This window comes from Agelaius tricolor, unplaced genomic scaffold (genome assembly GCF_023055355.1).
Source record: "Agelaius tricolor isolate 1412-34295 unplaced genomic scaffold, bAgeTri1.0.p SCAF_6, whole genome shotgun sequence".
Classification (NCBI taxonomy): domain Eukaryota; kingdom Metazoa; phylum Chordata; class Aves; order Passeriformes; family Icteridae; genus Agelaius; species Agelaius tricolor.
Window position 1 is genome coordinate 29,277,535 of NW_027269266.1, and position 23,417 is coordinate 29,300,951.

A 23,417-nucleotide genomic window follows, 5' to 3' on the forward strand; every position below is an offset into this window, starting at 1 on the left:
AAACTAACCTCTTTTGATGTTGTGGGAATGATGCTTTCTTGCTAAAATGAGCTCATAACATGGCACAGAACTTTTTAAAGTGACATAATAACAGTGTGTAATTTCCTTTTTCTCCAAAGTCAGATTGTTCTGATTGTGCAAGATCCTATTTCTCATTTAAAATTTTTTTTGTGTAGAAACGGGTCAATGTGAAATTAGGTTTAACTTCTAATTTAAATATTGCATCATTATTAAAAACATATGGTTTCATGAACTTTTCCTATAATTTATGCAATTATAGTAGCGTATTTTATTGTTTCAAAGACCGATATTTTGGTTTTCTTCATCCTTTGAAGTTAATACAGTTTTTTTTCAGCTCAGATTGTTTTGTACTTTTTCTTTCTTATTAAACAGGATTTCATGGCTGGCACAACACAGAAGGGACGCTGTGACACTGTTTTCAACTTAATGAAAAGAGGCTGCCAATCAGATTTGGTTGAAAACCCCACGGTTCATGTCACAATACCTAGTGACCATGAAACAAATACACAAGTGACACCAGGAAAAGTTTCAGTCCAACTGCGTCCAGGTTGGATCATCTCTAACACATTGATATTATAATAAATTTAAAATAAAAACAATACTTGGAAGTACAGATATTTTGTGAAGAGGCATCTGGAATAATTATTTGGAAGAATGATGCTATAGCATTGTGTTGTAGAACTGTGATGGTGTTGCTCCCATATTCAAGTATCATCTTCACCAAGAATTGTTTCTGTCAAACACAGCTCAGAATAACGCAAGTAATAAGTGGAAAGGGAATTTTAGGTATTCTTTCCTGTTTTCTTATGTGGTTTCTTGATTCTTTAGCCACTTACACTAACAGTTTTGCCTTACATGTGTATATATATTCCTTCTGAAAGAAAATAGAGTTATAATCCCTCATTTCATAATTTGATAAACTTCTTAATTATTTCTCTACTTTCAAGTGCATTGACTAGACAAGTAGAAAAATACCAAAACCATAATATAAGAAAAAACTACATCCTAAAGAAGACTTAGCTGTTCACTGCCTGAATTTTTTTATAACTAGTATATCTCCATTTGCCCTCAGCACGTCTAGTTAAATCAGTGTTCATTCTCTGTCTCTAAAAAAGCTGTAGCCAACAGCAGAAGTGAAGGTGATATAAAGGGATGCAGGGTTATCTTTCACTCAATAAAATTTAATTTATTTCTTTTTCAAAGAGAAAGAAATATGTGAGAGGGATCAATCTTTGTCTGGAAAACATTAAATGTTTAGGAGAAGTATTTTGCTGATCTTCACTGTAGAAATGATAATTTTCTGTCAATTACAAGGGGAAAAGGAAGGATTTGCGTGAGTGTAAAAGGATCTCTGTTTTTTACACTTTATAATAATAAAACAGTCAAGGTAACATCAGCACTTCTTCTTTCTTCACTCTCCTTCTAAAGAAGTGACTGATCTCTGCTTTGAGAAATGGTTCAAGGAACTGAGCTACCTCTAAGCACTGTCTATGATCACATTTATTTCCGAAGGCATACTGGATTCATAGGAAAAAAAGTTAGCTTTCTCAAATTTGGTTTCATTAACCTTTTTTTCAGTAAATAATGAAATTAGGTTTGGAGTTCCTTATGCTTTGTAGAAGTTTTTGCATCAGGGAGGCAAAAGAATGAAATTTCAAGGACTCCAGAAGAAAAACTTTTTATATATAGATATCTTGCCCATATTTTCCACCTCAGGGAAACACACAGATATACCACTATAGTTTTTCTTTAAAACAGACATTTGCTACACTATAATCATGCAGACAAAGATGCTTTTGTTTTGATACTGGGGGGGTTTGTCACTGTTTACATATACTCATCATTTAGGATTTATGTGGGAAAAAAAATAAAAGCTGCACTCAGTGTCTCACTATATGCAAACTGAAGACCTGCAAGGGTCATTTACAAAAAGTAATTCAATTTACATTGGCAAAGAGGAACCATAAATTACAACACACTGAAACTGTTTTCCTCATGCAAGACCTAATACAGACAAATCCTGACAATTTCAGATGGATTATGTTCAAAGACCTTTGGAAGAAGTACTTTAAATATTTAAATTTTATGAGTCAGATCTCTATACTGGATGTACCTTTTGATAGTTTTAATTGAAAACCTGCATAGTTCTTCTGTAACATCTTCCTTCCTCCTGTCCTTTGCTGTATCTTCATTGCACAATGCTGGATTAGATTCTCCACTCATCACATGAAGATCCTGAACTCATTTTTGCTGTGAGCTCACACTTTGGATGATGTAAAATGATGGCTAATTTGAAACTGTGAATTACTGTACCCACTCTGCCCATACAAATCACTTCAGTCATTTTCCTGACATTACAGAATATTATTAGACAAACAAAAATGTGAGGACTGGTTTAGCAGCTTCCAAAGCATTAACATCTATCATCTTGAAATAAGAGTTCTATTTTGTATATACCAAAAGATTGACTTTTTTATATTAAAACATTTTAATAAAATATATATATATATTGATCCCACAGAGTTTTCTCATCAAGTCTTTGGGATTTGATGAGCAGTTTGGGATAAACTTGTATCATTGTTTATGTCAGTTTTTGAGGCTGTCCTTGTGGTGTGTATGTAGTTTTAGATTCTGTCATATGACAAACTATTTGCAGGATACATTTACATACTTTGAAGTGACAACCTTGAAGTGACTGACCCCAATTTGTATGCAGATCTGTGTCCTTTGTGAGCCACAACTGCTTTTTGTTATAATGCCAAAGGGATTGCGTAACCATGAATTTAAAACAAAATGGAGAGAAGTCAGATTTTTACAATAAATTGCACAGTGCTCCTGCAAGAAAAAAGCCCAAGATGTTCTCCAAAACAGCCCTTTATGGCTTATTTTTGAATGCTTCTTCAAGGTTTAATTTACTCTTGGGGGATTTTCTTGTTTGTTTGTTTTTCTCTTTGCTGACACAAACAACTTTGTGCTGAGGTTGCTACAAAAATAAATGTATTTTTAAGCATGTCCATTCAAAAATAGTAAACAAACATACTTGTTTCTTTTTTTTAATCAGGAAGTGAAGCAAACTTTATGTTAAAAGTTCGTCCTTTAGAGAAATACCCTGTGGATCTTTACTATTTAGTTGATGTCTCAGCCTCTATGCACAACAATATAGAAAAGTTAAATTCCGTTGGATTTGCTTTATCTAAAAAGATGGAGAATATTTCTCTTGATTTTCGACTTGGATTTGGATCCTATGTGGATAAAACTGTGTCACCCTATATTAGCATTCATCCAGGTAGAATCCATAACCAGTGCAGGTATGTTGTCTTTTTACATTTACTGTAACACGTGTATTTAATGACAGAAATATGCATTATACATATTTATACTTAAAATTCTTCAGAATTTATCTTTGTTTCCTTTTACTGTGGTTATTTGACAAAGTTCCTAAGAAAATGCTGAAATTTTTTTTACAGTGATTACTTCTGAAATACCTGGTGAATGATTTCAGAAAAACTGTTTCTGTATCAGAAAAAATGTGCTGTATTTTCTTTAGCAAAACAAGCCAAAACCCATGCTGCTTTGGTGATGTTTTGTATTTAATTTTAAATTCAACTGTTGTGGTTTTCATTATTTTGGATATGATACCTAGATTCATCACAAAGTTTTTACTTTCTGTTCTAGGTACTTTTTAGTGTATGGTCATGTATTCATTAGCTCTTTTGTGACAATTCTACTTTTGTCAACATCATGTGGTTTCTTTCAGCACATTTAATGAACATAAGTGATTCTCTGATCTACTTCCACAGTTCTAATGTGAAGGAGCTCCTCTTTTAAATACAAAAGATGTTCTGGCCTGCATTCCTTGGTTCATGCCATGCCTTATATACCTTGGGTTCAACACTTATATAAAGTGAGGGATCACTTCCAAAAGCCCCGGAGAACAAGATTATGCACAACAAATTCAGAGCTGCATAAATGTAGCTGGAAAAGTAGATAGTAGCTGGAAAAGTGAATATTAATTCTTCATACTTTCTTGCTTGCCTTTCCTGGGAGACATGATCCAAAGTTCTGTGAAGTCCCTAAGTACTCTTTGTGATTTCATGGGTTTTGAATTGGCTCCTAGTAGTGGAATTCATTCTAGAGATGTGACTACCTTTGGATAAAACAGTCATCTAGGCCATCTATATGTAGTGAGTGGATATTGATTAGCATTTCTAGGTCACAATGTATTTTGCCTCAGAGGAGACATCTGCAGAGGTATTAATCCTTTCAATGCAAGTCTCTCTTCTTTGACTGTACCTTGGTTTGGAGGAGAGCAGGTTACAGTCTGGATGCAGTAGAAATTAAGAGTTGAAAGCTGCTCAGCACCTCTGAAATGGATGAGCACTTCAACTTGTGCCCTAAATCATGGCTGTGAATAGATCCCAGGTCAATGACCTGTATAAGTGCTGCTTCACTAACATACCTATGATAAAAATCAGACTTTCTCCCTTATGCATAATTTGAGAAAGTAGCATTTGCTATGATGTTACTGAAAATGAATTTTCTCATCTATTTGATGAGGTAATTATTATTAATATCAGTATTAATTTTGGGTACAGTTATGTAACCCTAGTGGATATAGGAACTTAGATTTTGTTACAGTTCAGTAGCCTGTGTAGCAACTATTAAAAGATCTTACTGTTACAGTATGATAGTCCCTTCTCAGGATAATGAAAAGCAAAGTTGTATCACACTGTAGATATTTCAAAAGGTTTAATATATTTCCTGAGATCATACCATCCCTCTTGTTGCATTTTTTGTTCTGTATGAAACACTACATATATACTGTTAACATATTAACTAAGTTATTATATACACAATTCCATAAAATACAAGATAATATACATTCCTTGTAGTTAATTATAACTGCTTCCCACTGAACTTAATTGCACATGGACTTGCTCTTTTTTTCTGTAAGTGTTTCTTATTCTGTGCTACCTACATCTTCATTAATATCAGGATTTTAAGGGTTAATGGGGATTCAATATTTTCATCTCCTTCAAAGGAAAAATAAGGCTTTTTATTTGTTTTGTTTTTGTACAGTGATTACAATTTAGATTGTATGCCTCCTCATGGTTATATTCATGTGCTATCCCTGACTGACAACATAGCAGAATTCAGAAATGCAGTGAATAAACAAAAAATATCTGGGAATATTGATACACCTGAAGGAGGTTTCGATGCAATGCTCCAAGCAGCTGTGTGCCAGGTAAGGAAGAAGCTTATTTGCAAAAGAGATAGTAATTCAGGCACTATATATATATATATATATATATATATATGTATATATGTATATACAGAGAGAGAGAGAGAGAGAGAGATAAACTGGTATTCAGTGTTCCTGAATTCAAAATGCCAGTGCTATGCCTGATAATGCTAAAAGTTTTTCTTCCTTTTCCATTATTTCCCTCTTAAGTAAAAATTTCCAATTGAAACTGAAAAAAGAGAGCATGAGGGAATATGTTCTAGTATTGGTTATGGATGTTCAATTTGTGGCTCTAACCAGCCTAACCAACATAGGATGGATGATAAAAGCAATTGCTTCTTGTTTGAACAGACACATGCATGAATTTCAGTCAATTACATAATTAGTTTCAAAACTCATTAAAGCACTGCTTGTGTTCCTCAATGAAGACATACCATTTGACATTTCTTTTCCTTAAGAATTTGAAAATTGAAGATGTTTTACTTTACTGCTTGTGTAGATAAGGAAAACAGAAGAACTTCTATGTTCTCAGCTTTTAAAAATTTCAAATTTTAAAATAGTACAAATCAACTAAAAATTAACTTTTGTATATTGATAAAATGTCATCACAGTCTCTCCCATGCAGAAAAGGATAGAAAAGATCTGCATGGATAAGTCTCAACCTGTAAGCATATTAGATAAAGAGAGTTAGTTTTGCTCTAGAGAGCTATTTTTGGTTGTTGTTTTTCTTCTTATGCATATTAATGCAGTGCAAATTTTGAAATTTGGCTGATTCATGGGTTTGGTAATGCTCTATAAAATATTCAACTTCTATTCAAATCATGGGCTTGGCATGTTTCTCATCTGTTAGAATGATGTCAGGACAATTGTTTTATCTTGTCCATCTTCACACTATTTTTCTGCTCAGTACAATATCTCAAGAACAAAAAGTAATCCAAACTATGCTAAAAATGGATGGTTTGGTCCAATTTTATTTTCAAATTTTAATGAACAGGTAAGTAAAAACCACGCTTCATAAACACTGGGATTGAAGCTGTTACAAAGAATTATTCTGGAACTTTGGAAAAATTCCTAAAAATTCAGTGTTTCTCACTGGACACATTCCACACTTATGACATGTGAGTTCTAGAATAATATATGCTTCCAAGAACAATAGAATGGAAACATTCATGAGAATGTGGAGGCTTTCCTGGTAAGTGAATTGTGAACTAAAATGGATGGGAAGAATGTGCAATTCATAATGACCATCGTGAACTATAAATTATATTAATGTGCACTCATTTTGCCTACAATAGACCTTTATAACTTGCTCCATCTTGCTTTAACCAATACATCATAGTTGCAAGAGGTAGCAGGTTAGGACATGGAGCTACTTTAAAATTTAGATTGCTGTGACGTATGTAGGTAGGAATCATATAATCACAGAACATCTCAAGTCAGAAGGGACCCATAAGGATCATTGAGTCCAACTCCCTGCTCCTCACAGCATTACCTAAAGCTAAACAAGTCTCAAGGTGACAAAGTCAAATGATGGAGTCTTAGGAGAAGAGGTTTTTACAGTGCTGGCTGGAGGAGAATTTGGAATGATTTAAGACAGATCCTGTTTACAAATAAAACTTAAAATACTCCTTCTTTAGAGGGATGCTGTCTAGGGGTGTCCAAGAGAGACTGATGCCTAAAGTATAAGTTGGAAAAGACATAACACCCCTCTGTACTTGTTATTCTTGCTGGCTTGAGATATTTAATCTCCGTTCAGAGACAGTAGAGAGTGAGCCTGAGAAGGGAGCTAAACTCCTCTCCATGAAGAAAGGAAGGCAGAGAGTAAGTCACAAAACCTGGCTGAGTACATGGACTGTATTGCAGGTTCATGTTTCACAGAGATTCTGTGTCATAAGAAGGAGATAAAATGGAAGCAGTGAAAAAGTAGATGAAATAAGCAAAAGAGGGAATAATGAAAAAGCATATGATGTGTTTCCTGTGTGCCTCAGAAATTTGATTATAATCAGGGCAATAAATGTTTTTAAAATACAATTTGGCATCTAAATCAATTTAGGTATAAGCTTACTCTGCTGCATCCTTCACATCACCATATTCCTGAAAGGCATTCAATTCACCCTTGAGGCTGCCACTTTGCTATCAATCCCCTAAGATGGTGAGTAAATGTAGCATTTTGCTGCTTAATAAGGAATTTCTCAATTTATAATTGCATTAAGGCCTTCAAACTTTAGTTTATTGATTTGTGATTGCATACTACTGCACTTTCCAGGAAGTTGTGTAGGAAAAGAAAATTATAGAGTGATGAGAATATAAATCAAAGTAAAAATAAAACAGTGCCAAGTATCAATATGGACGAATGCATATTTACTCGTCATAATGCTTCCTAGGACCCCAGAGGATTTTACAAACTATGGGCTTTGCATTTGTACTTCATAGTAACATACACAATGTGGCAGCTGTTATCAAGCCCACTGTATAAAGCATAACTGACATGTATAGTGGGACATGGCTCTTTAAAAAGCAAAGAAAATGGTAACTGGAAAAAAGCAAAGAAATTGGTAGTTTTCAGTTATAGTACATTATGTCTATTTTGACACAAAATGCTTTAAATAGCCTGGTCTAAATGCAATGCTGCCAGGCAGTGTAACATCTGAAAGTGGTCTTTCATGTTAATTTTTCATTTTGTTGTTTTATTACTTTAGAAAATGGGTAGCTACTGCTTTCTTACGCCTAATTTTGTTTCCTTTGTAGAGCCATATTGGATGGCGTAAAGAAGCAAAGCGACTGCTTCTTGTGATGACAGATCAAACTTCCCATCTGGCCCTTGATAGTAAATTAGCAGGAATTGTAATTCCCCATGATGGAAACTGTCACTTGAAAGATAATGTGTACATCAAAGCTACGAGTATGGTAAGGTATATGTCATGGATTTTGCCTTAAGAGAGGCAGTGCAAAACTGTTTAAAGGAGGTTTTTAGACTGCTCTCAAAGTACTGCTTTTATTTCAGTTATTATAATAATATTTTTCCAGGTAGGGAAGTTGTGAAATGAAGAATTGGTCACCTGTCATATTGACATTCTTTTTGTGTGGACTAAAGTATTTTGGAGTCTGAAAAAAACAGTACACAGCAAGGAAGGATATGTTGTGGTTTTGGTGTGGGTTTTTATTAGCATCTCAAAAATCACACACGTGTTTTATAAAATATAAGTAAGAAGTGTGTGGTGTGATATTTTGCACAAGTAGAAGCTGATAATATGTAGGAGTTGTACAATCATGCTCACAAGACAAAGGTAGTGGCTATGGTTTATGGTCAGAGGATGCACAGGAGTGTTGGTTGAAAGACTTGGTAAGAGTAAACCAGAGGGCATACAACAGAAATGAGCTATCTCAAATGGATGGACTAGCATTAAATGCATTCAGATTTCACAGTAGAAAGCCAATGTGTGGTAATACAAACCTCTGCAAAAAGTTGCAGCAAATCTGCTGTAGCAAAGTAAGATGCCTTCAACAGATTTTTTTAACTTTCAAAATATTTTCTTCAGTAATATATGAAGTGGTTATAAGTGACTGAAGAAAGGAATTTTTTCCTAAGAATTATAGGTTTCAACTGCTTTGGGTATTTTCTTAAATAAATATGAATTGTTTATTTAAGAAACATGAATCACTGCTTAATTGGAATGTAATCCCCAGAAAGCAGAAGTATGAGCTGTGGTACAGTTAGAACACATTGAAGTTTTCTTCTCAGTGCTGGCTGCCCTTAGTTAAAGTGTACAGCCTGTGTCCAGCCAGAGCCAGCAATGTGAAAGTGAAGTCAGTGAGGGCTTGTGTAAGTGGGGTTAGACCTGAATGTAATCCTGGCAACTGTTATTTACAAGGATGGTGGAGCAGCAGGAAGAGGCTGCTGGCTGTTGTGTTATCATGAAATACAGGAGGTTTCTGGGAAGCAGTGAGTGTTTGGGACCTTGCTGAGCGGAGGAGGGAGATCAGTGTGTGCTAACAGGAAGGTTATTTAGATTTCCGTTTATCTGACGTTCTTGCATTCATATACTCCCTCTGTCACCTCTTGGATATTTCCTCACAGATGTCAGATTTTTTTTTTCCATTCTAATCAGTCTATTCAGTTTATTTTACTTAGAGCAAATAATCCTGAAACTTTTCTTTCACAATACAGAACATTCTCTGTTCTTCTTTCTTTTTAGTTTTCTTAGTTGCAGTGCTATAAATCAGAGAATGTTTGCTCTGCTTATTAAATAATTGCTAAAGGTACAAATCTTTTTTGGTGTTCAGGATTCCTTTGATAATAAAGATATTGTCTGTTTCAGGAAAAAAAAAAACAAAAACAACAAACTGTATTTATTTTCTGTCCAACTTTGGGAATTAATTTCTGTTGCAAATGAAAAACTCGCCAATGGAAAATATAGACAAAATTAATGAATATATTTCTATGCAGCTATGATAGATTGATGCTCACTGAAAAAAATGGTTTTTTACTGATATTCTGCATATGGTTTTTTACTGATATTCTGGTTTGATAGTTCAGAATAGAAATTTCCCATATGGAAAATGAAATCTCCATGATGACTGCTACTGACGTATTTTATGAAATTGGTTTTTTTAGCCACCCAAATGAAATGACCTTGAAAGATGCTTAGATCTGTGGTGGAACATTTAGAGCCACGTGTTTTCTGGCTGCTAACCCCTTTTTTTAAAAATATGTGCTAATTTTTGCATGCCCACATGTTAACAGTAGGCATCAGCTTAGTACTAGGAATTGCATTTTCTGGAGCAGATTTGATGACAACACAATAGTGTCTATAAGGGAAGGTGTGCTAGTTTCTTGCTTTTTTCCTCTCATCCATGGTACATGTGATTATTTTATTTATAGATATCCAACTTCAACTGTGTGAGTGAAATCAGAGGGCTGGAATAACTATTTGATACTTAAATGAAATATCATGAAAGTCTGTCAGTCTTTTAGAAAACATAATGTGAAACATATTTTTGGATTTTTTTTGGTATCAATATAATTTTGTTTGGCTGGGCTAAATTAAAAGCTTCTGCAATTACATTGTTTTCCTGCTCTGATTCTTAGCTTTGGGTAGTCATGAGAAGATTGTATTTTGGCATATTTTTATTTCTTATTTGTGCCAGTTTAGAGGACTTTGCTTTATTTATTTGAACAAGTTTAGACTTTATATCAGAAATGTTTCCACTTAGACAATTATTCTGCATGTTTCTTTCTAACTTCTGCTAAGCAGTCACAGAAGGGTCAGCAAAAAAATGCATGACAGGAAAGAAATCTAGTCTCTTTTATTTAGACCCGTGCTTGATCAACTCCCTTTCTGAAATACTTAACATTTGTATTAGTTATCTTCTCTGCTTAACCAAGTAAAGTAAATTAATAAAATGAATGATGCAATTGAAACAAGAGAGACGATCTAAAATTAAAGTACATTTATCTGAGCAGTAGTGGGAAGAGATAAGATGAAAACACAAATTACAGCAAGGTTTTCACAGCAAGCAAAGTGAGGCTCCATGAGTGACCTTATGTCATCTCTTTACATGCTTAAAATTAAAAAGCTAGTGTGAGTCTGTTGATGCTTTGGGTTTTGTTTGGTTTTGGTTTTTGCTTTTTTAAACTCAATTCTAATAAAAATAAACAAGAAGCTAGACACTCTACAGAGCTATTTATGACAAGTACATGGAAGTTCAGCCTTCCTTGTGAGCAGAGGTAGTCTGGGGATCCTGTCCCTGCATTCCTTGAGTGTCTGTGCATGTCATAGGCTCCATCTGAGTAAGTTTTTGTTTTGTGAAGGCTTGGAAAGCTATTTCTGATACTCCTGATTCCAGGTTTCAGCTAGTAGCTGCAGAGTTGCTGAGGAGCCATTCTGCTGGAATTCAGACAGATCTAGTATCATGTGCTAAGCAAGAGGACTGACTTATTTTGCCAGCATCTCAAGATCTCTTGGTACTGCCCCTGTCATTCCCACATTTATGGTGCAGGAGGAGTTTGCAGAACGTCTGGCTTCACTCATATCCTGGGACCACTTGGTGTGTCTGTGATCTGCCAGCCAACTGCACATGGCCTGTAGGGTTGTGCAGCACAGTGGAGGCCCCACCTCTGTGCTCTGTGCCATGGAGAAGGAAGGAGGGCTTAACACTGTTGTAGGCTACTCTCTCTAGCTGGAGCTGTAAGAAGGCCTGTGTGATACTGTGTTATCTACCTTTCATCAGTTATCTTAAGGAACATAATCTTTTACCAAAGCATGGAAACGTTGAGAGAGGAATGTACCCTGGCCAATGTCAAACTGTACCAAGAAACTCTTTTGTTCTCTCTGTGCATTATACAGGCTCTTTATAATCATGCAATATAATGGAAAATAGATTTTGCTCTCTTGCATAAGATTCTCTTGGTCTCAGTTGTCTTGCTATTCAGATTATTGCTAGCAGGGCTGTTGACTTGGAGAGTCCCTTAAGTAATAAGGGACAATCTGAGGAGAAAGAAATTGTTCAGGGAAAAGACTGTGTTTGTGCAAGAGAGAGACAATAAGGGGCAGATGGTGAAAAATACCAGGAAAAGAAAGACAACAACAGTGTGTGGGGGATAAAGGTTGAAGTACCTGACATAAGTGGAGGTGTCCAGATGAAATCTCTTTAAGTGGAATCACAGGCCAAGACCCCAGTCACTTCTTTCTTTTTAGTCATGAATTTTAACTCTTGAATTTACTTATTGAGAAGTATTCACTTATAAGGCTGGTTAATAAGTGGTGATTTTCAGATACAGTTTGGTTTGGAGTACTGGAGCTGAAGGGATCTCACATAACCCAGGTGTACAAAGCCCATTGGGACCACACAGAGACCCTTGAACTTCCCCGGATCTTGGAGGAAGAGATAGCAACACAGCTCTTGCTCTCAAATCCATGTCAGCTCTCTCAATGAGAAGCGTAGAAGAGCAGGTCATTGGCACAGGACATGCTGTCATAGGTACTCCACCAAATAAAACAATGCATTACTGAGGAGAGCTGTGAAACTCATGCCATCTTCTTCAAGCATAGGTGTGGTTAAGAAAATGTACCAGGTCATCGTGGTGAGGACTAGAGTTGCCAGTCCTTAGGTAGGTCCTGAACACACCAAGGAGAAAGCTGTCAGTAGTAACTGAGATAAACATAGAATACTGACATTGCCAGAACCTGATCCAGTGGCTGCCAAAACATACATCTGAGAATCACACATTTTTAATTACCTTCCTTGTTGTTCCCAAAAACACGCCTCATCTCAGTGCTTCATGTTTTACTTTCTCCCTGGCTCTTGCACAAGAACCCACCTATCATTCCCTGTTCTTCTAGATGGACCATGGACCACATCCTATCCATATTTCTTAAGCATCAGACTCAAACCAACAAAATAGTAGGGGACAGTTAGTCCTCCTGCTGTGCAGCAGATCAACATAGTTGGCAACAGATAAGCCTGGCTGATGCTCCTATGATTTTTTTTTATTGTTTATTAGGATGACCCCATCCTGGTTTTGATGTCAGTCTACTATTCTCTGTACATTTAGGAGTTATAATTGGAGTGAAATCAATCCAATTTGATTGATTTGAAAATCTGTAATGTGTCATATATGAAATATAAGATTTTTTTCCTACTAATCTGCAATCTTCTCTTTCCTGTTGTATTTTGCAGGAGCATCCATCTCTTGGGCAGCTCTCTGAAAAATTGATTGACAATAACATCAATGTTATTTTTGCTGTTCAAGGAAGCCAGTTTCATTGGTATAAAGTAGGTTAGAAACCTGATTTCTTTTTTCAATTCTGAAGGCACAATATTTATACTTAAAATTAAAACTGTGCATAAATTTTTTCTTTTTCATAGGATCTGTTACCTCTCTTGCCTGGTACTGTTGCAAGACAAATAGAATCCCAAGCAGCAAATCTCAATGATTTGGTGGTAGAAGCCTATCAGGTATGAGGAGAGTGACATGTTCTCTGTAATATTTGTACATTTTTCATCTGAAGTTGGAATTTTTCAGGATCTCATCTCCCATCTGAAGTCTGCAAGGATACATTCCGTACTTTTCCTAATGTCCAGGTGGATAGGTGATACTATCTTTTGATAGCTCTCAAAGTCCCAGGCTGTCAGTATCTCAAAGCCAAGAGCTACTGCTTTTTAATTTCTAAGGATCCTTCTAAATATTGTATTTGGTTCTCTGTATCTGTTGCTATGTCACTTCAAAAGATGGTTTATTTATTTGAATTTTGGCACCTCAGATCTTTAATTACAGACCAGACACCACTGTCTAGGCACCATATAAATTCAGAGCAAAAGCCTAATGCAATATCTGGAGAGTTGTACAGCATAATTTTTAGAAAACAAACAAGAAATGGGAATTTACAAGGAGGTAGTTTTGAGAATGGTGGATATCGTGAAAAGCAGTATCTATACTGTAAAAAGCAGAGTAATGACTTGGGGGTTTTAGGCATGGAAGTGAAGAGTTTTGATAGGGATTTGGGAGAGAAAAATAGAAATGGCTTTGGGAACTCTTGCTTGGAGCCATCAATTGAACGTAATAGTTTGAGAAAGTAATAGTATGGGAAATACCATAAAGTCATTTTCCACACATGATTGACACAGAATGGCAGTTTGAAAGTGAAACAGGCATGTTGTTAGAGCAGGAAAGAGGGTGTAAACAGCTTTGATAATGAAGCCAAGAAATAGACATCTGAGGTACTGGAGCATGGGGAGCCCATAGAGCAGCATCTGAATGAATGTGATGGGTTGCATGGTTGAATGCTGTTAAGTTGTGCAGTTACGCACAAACATTCCATTTCAGAAAGTTGAAATCTCAGCTACAAAAGTATATGCAGGGTATCCACATGTATCACTTTTTTTTTGTCATTAGTTAGATTTGGGAGGCTGAAATTATCCATTTAACCACAGAATCAAGCAATTTGCTTACAGCAAATTTGCTGTAATGAAGAGCAAGCCCCCATCTCTGTTCCTAATTCATAGAATGCTGTTACATACGCTTTTCTCGCTGTCACGTTGGAGACATTGGGAGAAAGGTAAACACATTCAAAACCAGAGGAGTTTAGGGGTAGTCAAATTGCAGAGCAATTCTCACTGTTATTTTACTTCCTCTTATAAAGTCAAGAGATCTCATTTTAAATATGGAGGTTTGCAGGAAGTTGCTGGCATAGAATTTTGAAAATTGTAGTCCTTTTGTATGACAGTTTTACACTGTCCTTCCTAAATTGAAACACAGTTCTTACCCAGTGCAGGGCAAACATTCAAGGGGAGGAAATGAAATTTTATGAAGCAATTACTTTGTTCAATACAAGATTCAGTGGGACTTTCCTGGTCCAGCCGCCCCCAGTTTGCTTTAACTTTATTTTCATTTTTTAGACACTGTCTTCCTTCCCATCCTAATCTTCATTGGATTTCACAATTTGAGTTTTTCATCATAGTTTTAGGGCCTTTTTACTATATAAACACATGGTGAACAGGTCTTGAATGTGTTGCATTCTAGGAAAAAAAGGACTTAGATAAGAAAATAAATTTAGTGTTGATATTCAGTGACAGTGGGCCTCTTTCACTCTTGTTCCAGGCAGGGAAACCTTAGCCTTAGCTATGGAAAACCCTGGCTGAAAATCCCTGGCTGAAAAAGCCAAGGATGAGTCACTAATTTTCAAAAAGTTACTACTAAGATAAACATGTGTTAAGATTCATATAATTGCATTTCCATTTGTAGCAGTAAAAATATCCCACTAAACTCATTTTTAATAGTAATATGACAGGAATTTTAAAAATCCCTCTGTGCAATTTTCAGCTCATAAATTTGTACAGAGCTTTAATAAATTTTTAAATGGTCAAAAAGTATTTCTTCTTTGAAGGAAGCAGGATTTTAGGTCATGTAGTAAATACAAGTTACAAAGTAGTTGCTTTTTCATTATTTTTTATTGCAAAATTGGCCAATTGCTGGCTTTTATAGTCTTAGTTTACCCAGAAAAATCAGTAAGAATAATCCCAATAGCCTTTAGGTCACCCTAAGGTTTGTTCAGAGAAAAATTTTCTACGACAAATGCAAAACATTAGAAGTTTTTAAAGTGTTAAGTCAATTAGAAAACTTTTCTGCTGGATAACAGTGGTTGTATGTATGTTTACTGTTGTATTTTAGGTTTGTGGCTAAAAGTCAGTGTAGACTCAAACAATGAGCAGTTTTTGTTGCACATGGTTGTTGGAATAGATTTTCAAATTGTGAAAAATGCAGTCTCAAAACCATGTTAGCAAAGCTGAAAACATTTTTATCTGGAAAACCTAATCCTCTTTATCAGAATTACCAGTTCACTGGTTATGTATATTTGGAATGTAATTGGGTCTCTACATAGGAAACAAAGCTTTAATTCATTCCTTTATTCACACAGACAAGCATTCTTCATTTTTATTCAGACATAGGAGCCATACTTGGTGTTAGTCACTAATGTACATTATATTTTGAGATGCAGTGCAATTAAAACTTGTTTTCTGGTTACAGAAACTAATCTCTGAAGTGAAAATTCAAGTGGATAACCAGATCCAAGGTCTACATTTCAATATCACTGCGATCTGTCCTGATGGAAGTAAAAAAACTGGCATGGAAGGATGTAAAAATGTTGGATATAATAAAGAAGTATGTTGATAGTTCTCATTCTTCAAGGAACTGGAATACTTATTTTTCTGTTTGGTTGGGTTTCAATGGTGTGAAATCTTCTAGGGATTTACTTAAACTGAAAATGGATTTATGTGATTAATGATCACAGGCTCTCTATTATTCTCTGGGTTTATTTTTCCTGAATCTTATTTTAATTCTCACTAATCCTGTGGAACTAAGGCTCAAAGCTTTTCCTGAAAGCTAACGTCCATTAAAACTTTCCTTCTTTGTCCTCCACTGGGCACAACCACCACATCCATTGTGATGAAATCTGTACGTAAAGAGGTTGAAAGATAATCACTCAGTGGAAAAAAATCACTGGAATTTGTATTCCCTGGGACTCGATGTCACCTTTCTCTCTTCGTGCTTTAGTAGCCTTCCTGCACAATCAGGCTTGTGGATAATTAGTTTATTTTATAAACCAAATTAATAAAATAATTTATTCGCATTTGAATTGGTGGCACCTACTGAATGAAACAGAGCATCATGCACCATGAAAATGCAGGGGAAGATGTCTGGCTGAGGTAAAGAACATGGTTTTCTTCCCAGAAAAACTTCTCTGTGCCTTGATATATTTATTTAATTGCTTGGACTACTGGAGTAATTCTTTTCGCTTGCCAGGAAGAAGTCTGTGTTTCTAGAGAGCAGGGTCAAGGAGTTCTTTCCTGCTTGACATGTACATATGTCTCAGCTAGTGTGAGAAATAGCTTGTGTCTGTGTGTAGAAATAGGTAAACACATTAAATGTGTGAATTGTAATGTAAATTTGAATGTATTTTATGTTCTTCTGAATTTTGTCTGCATGCTGCTGATTGTAGCTTCCATAGTTTACAGGAGATTTGCTGTTTTTATTCTTAAAGCATCTTTTCCCCACTGTTGGTCCCTGGGCATGTCATAAGAAAGAGGACTGGAATTTGTTCTGTTTAATGAAAAGAAAAATATTTATATCTGTTTCTTTTTAATAAAAGCCAAGCCAGTTGATTGTAAAAGATTGCATGTGGTCCTAAACCTCTATGGCTGTTGAAAATGAGCCATCCTTAAGAGATTAATTTATTTTAACTGTAAATCCTTCTTTCAGTATTTGTTTACAGACAAAATGCTTTTCCTTAATTCTCACATTCCTTTCATTGTCTAATCCTTCTTCCTTCCTTTTCTTACCAAAACACAAAGTGGATTAAATTCTGGAAGAATCCTGTGGCCTCTTCAGGGTGCAAAACTAACTTTGGCTATTAGCAAGTGTCGTGGTGTTGTAATTATTTAGTCACCACAGGCTCAGTCTATCTGCTGCTGTGTTCAGAGTCAAATTTCACGACTCATATGCACAACATGATTTTCCCTTCCCTCCCATTTCCCTGCTATTCTTCCAGTACTGTTTTGTACATGAAGATGATGTTTTCTGGCAGGGCTCTGTGTTGAATAAAAGCACATTCCTTAGCTGCAGCCTGTCCTCCCCACATGATATGCACCTCCTGTATGAATCAATTTCTCTATAGCCACACTTTTGCCCTGTAACCCAAGGGAAGAAATCTCAATGCATGGAGAGTGTGGGCTGCTGAGGGGTTATGTGTGTAGTGGCACATTTGAGAAATGAGAAGAAGAAAAGCAAAGGGTGAGACAAAGCCTGTGTGCCCCCTCAATATGACATGAAGTGCATGTTTCTGCACAGCATTCTTCTCCTGTTGTCCGTGTAGGCAGCCGCAGCCCCACTTGCCACAAAGCCACCATTGTCCCCAAGGGCTGGGTTGTTCTCGTGTGGGGGCGCAGCGGGAGGGAGAGACAGTGATGAGAGATGAATGGCCTCAGTATTTGCGGGCAGTTTCAGCCTCATATGTAATCGGTTTCTGGGGGTTTCTCCTTTTTTATTTGGAAATCTTTATTTTTTGGTGGTAAAGATTAAAGGTACTTGCTTCTCTTGTGTTCCTCTCTCACTTTTTCCTCTACATTTTCTTTGTGAGGAGATGAGAAAGAGTTGCTTTGCATCAGGAAGCTGAAAAAATTCAAAACGTTAGAGGGAATACTCTGTCAGAAGTGTATGGACAAAAAAACCCAAAAAATAATTGTAAAATACAAGATTGATATCTAGTGTGTCAGACATGTCAGAGCTGTCAAAAACTTTTAGGGGTGATTGATGGAAACTCTATGGGAATCACCTAACTGCAAAAAGGATCCTTAGTCCTGTGCTAGAACTGCAAAAAGCCATGGGAGCTGCTGCTGTAGTGGGCACTGCTGGGATGAGAACTTGTAAAATGATGGTGATGGCCATGACATGGCCTGGAGCTAGGCACTGGGTCCATGGAATTGAGAAAAGTGACTGCTAACATGTGAGCTGTTTCTGTGTTTCAGTAGGGGTAGCCAGGGCCATCCAAAAATCTATGTGGTTTATGTGTGCATGACCAATTCTGCAGCAGGACGTTCATTATAGGTTCTTTTTGTGAAGAGTATCTCTGTTTCTGTTTGTATATTGTCTTGCTCAATCTAGTCCCAATTCTTACCTAAATATTCCTGTGATATGACAGAATATACATGTTAAATAATAGCAGGAGGATGGTGATGATATTTCTATTTCCATTTAATTTGTATTAAACTTGTCTTTTGCAACTATGCTTTCTTAACTTGAAAAGTGGACTTCCTCTATTGTTAGGATTTTACCTGTATTTGTGATGCCTATCATTACTAATATATAATGTTTAAAAAGTGACTACTGTGTATTTTGCTATTATCAGCTAGTGCACATTCATACACAATATAAGATTCTGCTTTATTTATGTGTTAAAAATTTTAAGCAAGTGTAAGCAAGAAAATAATAATATTGTTCAATCCATCTTTATTTCTTCTTAGGTACTTTTCAATGTCTCAGTCACAATGAAAGGATGTCATACAAGTGGAGGAAGAAAATATGTCATACTTAAGCCTATTGGTTTCAATGAAACTGCCATTGTCAATGTGCAGCAAAGCTGTGCCTGCCAGTATGGAGACAGCACAGGGCACAAAGGAGTGTGGGCTGATGAAACTTCTCCTGACAGCAAACAGTCCCCGTGCAGTGACAGTGACTGTAGCTCTAACAGAGACACACTTCCCTCAGAGAAGTGCAGGCAACACCAGGACCAACCCATCTGCAGTGGTCAAGGAAATTGCATAGATGGGAAATGTTTCTGCTACAAAAACAAGCTAGGCAAGGTGTATGGCAAGTACTGTGAAATGGATGATTTTTCCTGCCCGTATCACCAGGGAAACTTATGTTCTGGTAAGTTGCAGTGTTTCTGTCTGTATTTTCTTGGTTTGTTTTGTTTTCTGAGGCTACTTTACATGATGCAGCTGAAAACAATGATATAAGGCTGTCAAGAACTAGAATTGTTTGTGCAGAATTAGTGTGGGAAATGTCCTGAACATCCTGTTAGGAATACACACTCCTGGACTCTCTTCACCACAGGCATACTGTCTTCTAAATTTCACCACCATTTTCTAGGGGATACATTGATTTTTTTTTTCCAAAGTTTAGCTATTTTAATATTTAAATCTCAAAATTCTTAATAAGTAATGATACTGATTTCTCAAACAAAAAATAACATTATTCCAGGAAGCTAGTTGATACATTTCAGTATAATGGAAATATGCGATACTGAGAGATTAGGAAGGGATCATAGCTTCCAGGTGAGGTTCTGATTTTCTACCACCCTAAATCAGTCCTGTGAGACATACAGTGGCACTTGATTTCAAATACTGGTATAAACATGAACACTGTAGGGAATGCCTGCTTCAGAAAGGAGACTCTAAGTGAAACAGAGTTGTTAGAAATTTTCATTCTTTTTGTTGTCCACTATATGGTAGGGAAGAGGAAAAAAGAGAAAAAAAGGAAATGGAAATTGAAATGGAAATGGAAGTGGAAAATGAAAAGGAAAGAAAGAACCTGGCCTGTGCACATGAACTTTATACTCTTCCACTGAATCTTGCTGTTTATTTGAATGGAATGTTTTCTTGCTAACGAGAAGTTTGTTTAGTTTGCCTGAAGGCTATTTTCCTGGTCATTGTGTAATTCCTAATCTCCACTGTTTTGATCCAAAGCAAAAGAGCAGAATTTTAGTAAAAGGTTATAGGGTAACATCATAGTAGCAACTTATGCTCAACTTAACAATGAACAGCAGCCTTCAATATTGATCATGCCAGTAACTTCAGTCCAAGTTGTTAACTTAAAAACTAATTAGAAAGTCCAGGTCTAAATTTGCTCCGTTCAAGGTAAAGCACAAGCAATACAAATGTATCCATCTAAAATTTGTTTTCTGTGTTTTCATGGAAACATATGACTCCAGACTCTCTGTGTTGTAGGTAATGGTGAATGTGAAGGTGGTAAATGCAAATGCTTTGCTGGCTGGGAAGGTGATCGATGTGAGTGCTCATCACAATCAGCAAAGCACTGCCTGAATTCAAAGGGCCAAATTTGCAGTGGAAGAGGAAAATGTGTATGTGGAAAGTGTGAGTGCACAGACCCAAGAAGCTTTGGCCGTTTCTGTGAATATTGCCCTACTTGTAACAAAGCCTGTGAAGAAAACTGGTATGTTTCTTGTGCTAGACTTGACTTTTTCACTCCCTAGTATTGAAACATGAAAATATGTTTCTGCTTCTATTTCTTAGTTATTTGGATTGTAGGAAATTGGTACGATTTACACCAATATACGATTGATACTTCTCTGTGTAGTTGGATTCCCACTGGTAATTAAGAGAATTGCATGTCAGCATCTATTTTAACCATTCTTCATTTGAGATTTCCTGGGTAGGAAATAAAACTATAAGTTTGTATTTTTAAAAATGGAAAATAGATCCTACTTTTGAATGCCACCAAGTCCAATAATCTTCTTCACATTTGTTTTTGCACACTCCTTGTGCTTCTCAGCAGAAAGAAAGCGGTGTGGAGCTAGACCAGTACTTGTGGATTGTCACTGCCATTGATCAGCAGACCAGAGCTGGTCTTACCCAAAGAACAACACTCTTCATTGTTCAGTTTCAAAGCACTTAGTCTTTGCCATGCTGGTCTTAAAGCATGTCATTTTTCGTTACTCATGTACAGGAGGGGACAGTGTGGAGGTCAAAACTGAGCAAGCCCAGGAGGGGACAAGCTAGACCAGGCTCTCAGTGGTGCCCTCTGTGGTCCTGGCACAGAGAGCAAATGAAGCCCTTTCCTTGGGCACAGCTCTTCTGTGCCCTCTCATCACACATGTGATGTTGTGCATCTCACTGTGGTGCAGAGGGTGAAAGATCAGCCTTTCATTGGAAAGGTCATTGTGCTCAAAACAGAATCATTGTTTATCTCATCTGGTGAAAATGCTGGAGAACCAAGCTTGGCCACATCTGGAAATGTTGCTGCTAAGATTTCACTAGATAAAATGCAGTTAACCTTTCTGGTTTTTACTTGTTCAAAGTCACTGTGAAATGTGTGCCTTTAATAAATTCAGAAGATGGCATATCTTAATTAAAAATTCAGTTAGGGCTTTTTTGGGGATCTCTTATGACATCTGTCTCCTTCAGGGCTATACAGTGAAGACAGTAAGAGTGAGAGCATTGCCTCCTTGTTGTGCTCTCTCTCTAAACTGCCCAGCAGTGCAGACTTACTTGGCTTTGTCTTAACATAGCACCTAAAAATTATTGGCAAAGCTGTGTTTCCTCTGCTTACCTCTACCTTTCAATTCCAGCGTGCATCTGAATGAGATTGATAGGTAAGGAAAGACTAGAAAGTGGAGGCTGAAAGCTGAAGAAAGCTGGACCTTAGCTACACCCTTGCATCACAAAAGGCAGAGCAAGGATTGGATGGAGGTGGCTCAAAGCCAAAGACATGTTTTAGTTTGCAACTTCTGACTAGTTGGTTCTGAGAAGCATCAGGGGGATAAAATGCTGAGAGAGGCATCACATTTCAGAAAAAAATAAATAAATGTCGCAATGTTTTTACTAACAGGAAAGCATTATGTGCAAGCAATATGTCAGCCTGTTGATACAATCTCTTAAAGGAGAACGCAGAGAAAGACATAGGTTTTCAATTATAATTTACAGGAATTATTATTAAATTTGAAAAAATTATTAAATATGAAATTATTAAAATTTCAATTATTATTTTACAGGAACTGTGTTCAGTGCTATCATTCTAATAATGCATCTCAAGTCATACTTGACCAGTGCACAACCTCTTGCACTTACCTACTGCATTATATTGATAATACTTCAGGTAAGTGGCATTTTCTAGTTAATTTAATAAGAGATTAAAATCTTCTGTGATTAGTAATTGAATTTGTCAGTGTTAGAATGTCTTTCAGAAGTATATCACATTATTGCAATAACAAAGAAAGAAAGCAGGAAAAAGAGAAAAATTATTCATAGCTTTAGGGAAAGTAAAAGATAAATAATAACAGGAAATAAGATTGTCAAGCATTGCTAAGTTCAGTTTTCCCAGGTCCTCGAGAAGTCATGTCTAATAATGATGAATCCTGCCTGAGCAATGCTTAAAGAAATATTTATAAAAATTTGTTATGGCATCTGTATGTTTTATTACATTGACCATGCTTATAGTATTTGACATTACCAGAAACAGGAAAGAAAGAAGTAGAATGCTTACCTCAAGTTCAGTAATGTTTAAAAGTTCCTTTCAAGTATAAAAAACTGCAGTTATGAGGTCTGTGGAAGAACAAAATATTTTAAAATAAAATCTCACCAAGTTTAATCACTCCATGCAGCAATTAAAATACAGGTAAATGGTTACTTTTTGTTATACCTTAACATATATATAAATCTTTTTATATTACAGTTCATCAATGTGAAAATTTATTGTGAATACTTTTTTCACAACTTTAGTATTAAGGAAAGCTTACAGTATTAGTCTACCAGTGATGAGAGCACTGGACAAGGATTCAATAAAACACATTTTCTTTCAAATTTTACCCGTGATCTTCACTGTTGTCTTGTGAAGATTAAATTCTCTCAGCCCCAAACATCTCTAATATTTCATCCTCTCTACTTCAGCCATAAACTCACTGGTCTACAGAGAATTTGTGGTGGGCAATACAATGAAGACTAAATTCTGTTTCTACCATGGATCTTGATCTGAATTGCCTTTCTTGATATGCCCAACTTTAAAAGCTTGCATATGACAACTTTTCCTCTTAATTTCACTTAATTTATTTTCCCTTAATTTCTATCAGGCTTGTATTACATTTGTGCAGCATTACTTAGCAGTGGTGGATATGCCTGTGTTAGAGGGATGTGCCTTTTCCATACATTAGGCTTTACCCTTGTGTTTTCCTTTCATTGCAGATTGTTTCTCTGGACAAAACTACTTTAGAGTCTTTTCCATAATCTTTATAGTTACCTTTCTGATCGGGTTGCTTGTTGTCCTTATCATCAGGCAGATAATTCTGCAGGGGAGTAGCAATAAAGTTAAATCTTCATCTGATTACAGAGTATCTACGGCAAAGAAGGTAATTGATTTCAG

General features: G+C 36.2%; 1 protein-coding gene across 5 annotated transcripts in view; it reads left to right on the forward strand.

Annotated features, from left to right (window-relative positions):
- ITGB8 (integrin subunit beta 8) overlaps positions 1 to 23,417 on the forward strand; it is a 60,910-nt gene that overhangs the window by 18,380 nt on the left and 19,113 nt on the right. For 3 of the 5 annotated variants that reach the window (XM_071429154.1, XM_071429153.1, XM_071429155.1), the window contains exons 3-13: positions 394 to 568; positions 3,083 to 3,329; positions 5,101 to 5,266; positions 8,012 to 8,170; positions 12,944 to 13,039; positions 13,133 to 13,222; positions 15,792 to 15,926; positions 18,785 to 19,190; positions 20,270 to 20,495; positions 22,054 to 22,157; positions 23,240 to 23,403. In XM_071429154.1, the coding sequence (XP_071285255.1) occupies positions 394 to 568; positions 3,083 to 3,329; positions 5,101 to 5,266; positions 8,012 to 8,170; positions 12,944 to 13,039; positions 13,133 to 13,222; positions 15,792 to 15,926; positions 18,785 to 19,190; positions 20,270 to 20,495; positions 22,054 to 22,157; positions 23,240 to 23,403 (1,968 nt within the window). The remainder of the gene's footprint in view (positions 1 to 393; positions 569 to 3,082; positions 3,330 to 5,100; positions 5,267 to 8,011; positions 8,171 to 12,943; positions 13,040 to 13,132; positions 13,223 to 15,791; positions 15,927 to 18,784; positions 19,191 to 20,269; positions 20,496 to 22,053; positions 22,158 to 23,239; positions 23,404 to 23,417) is intronic. The other 2 variants (XR_011679501.1, XR_011679500.1) reach the window with 1 other exon arrangement.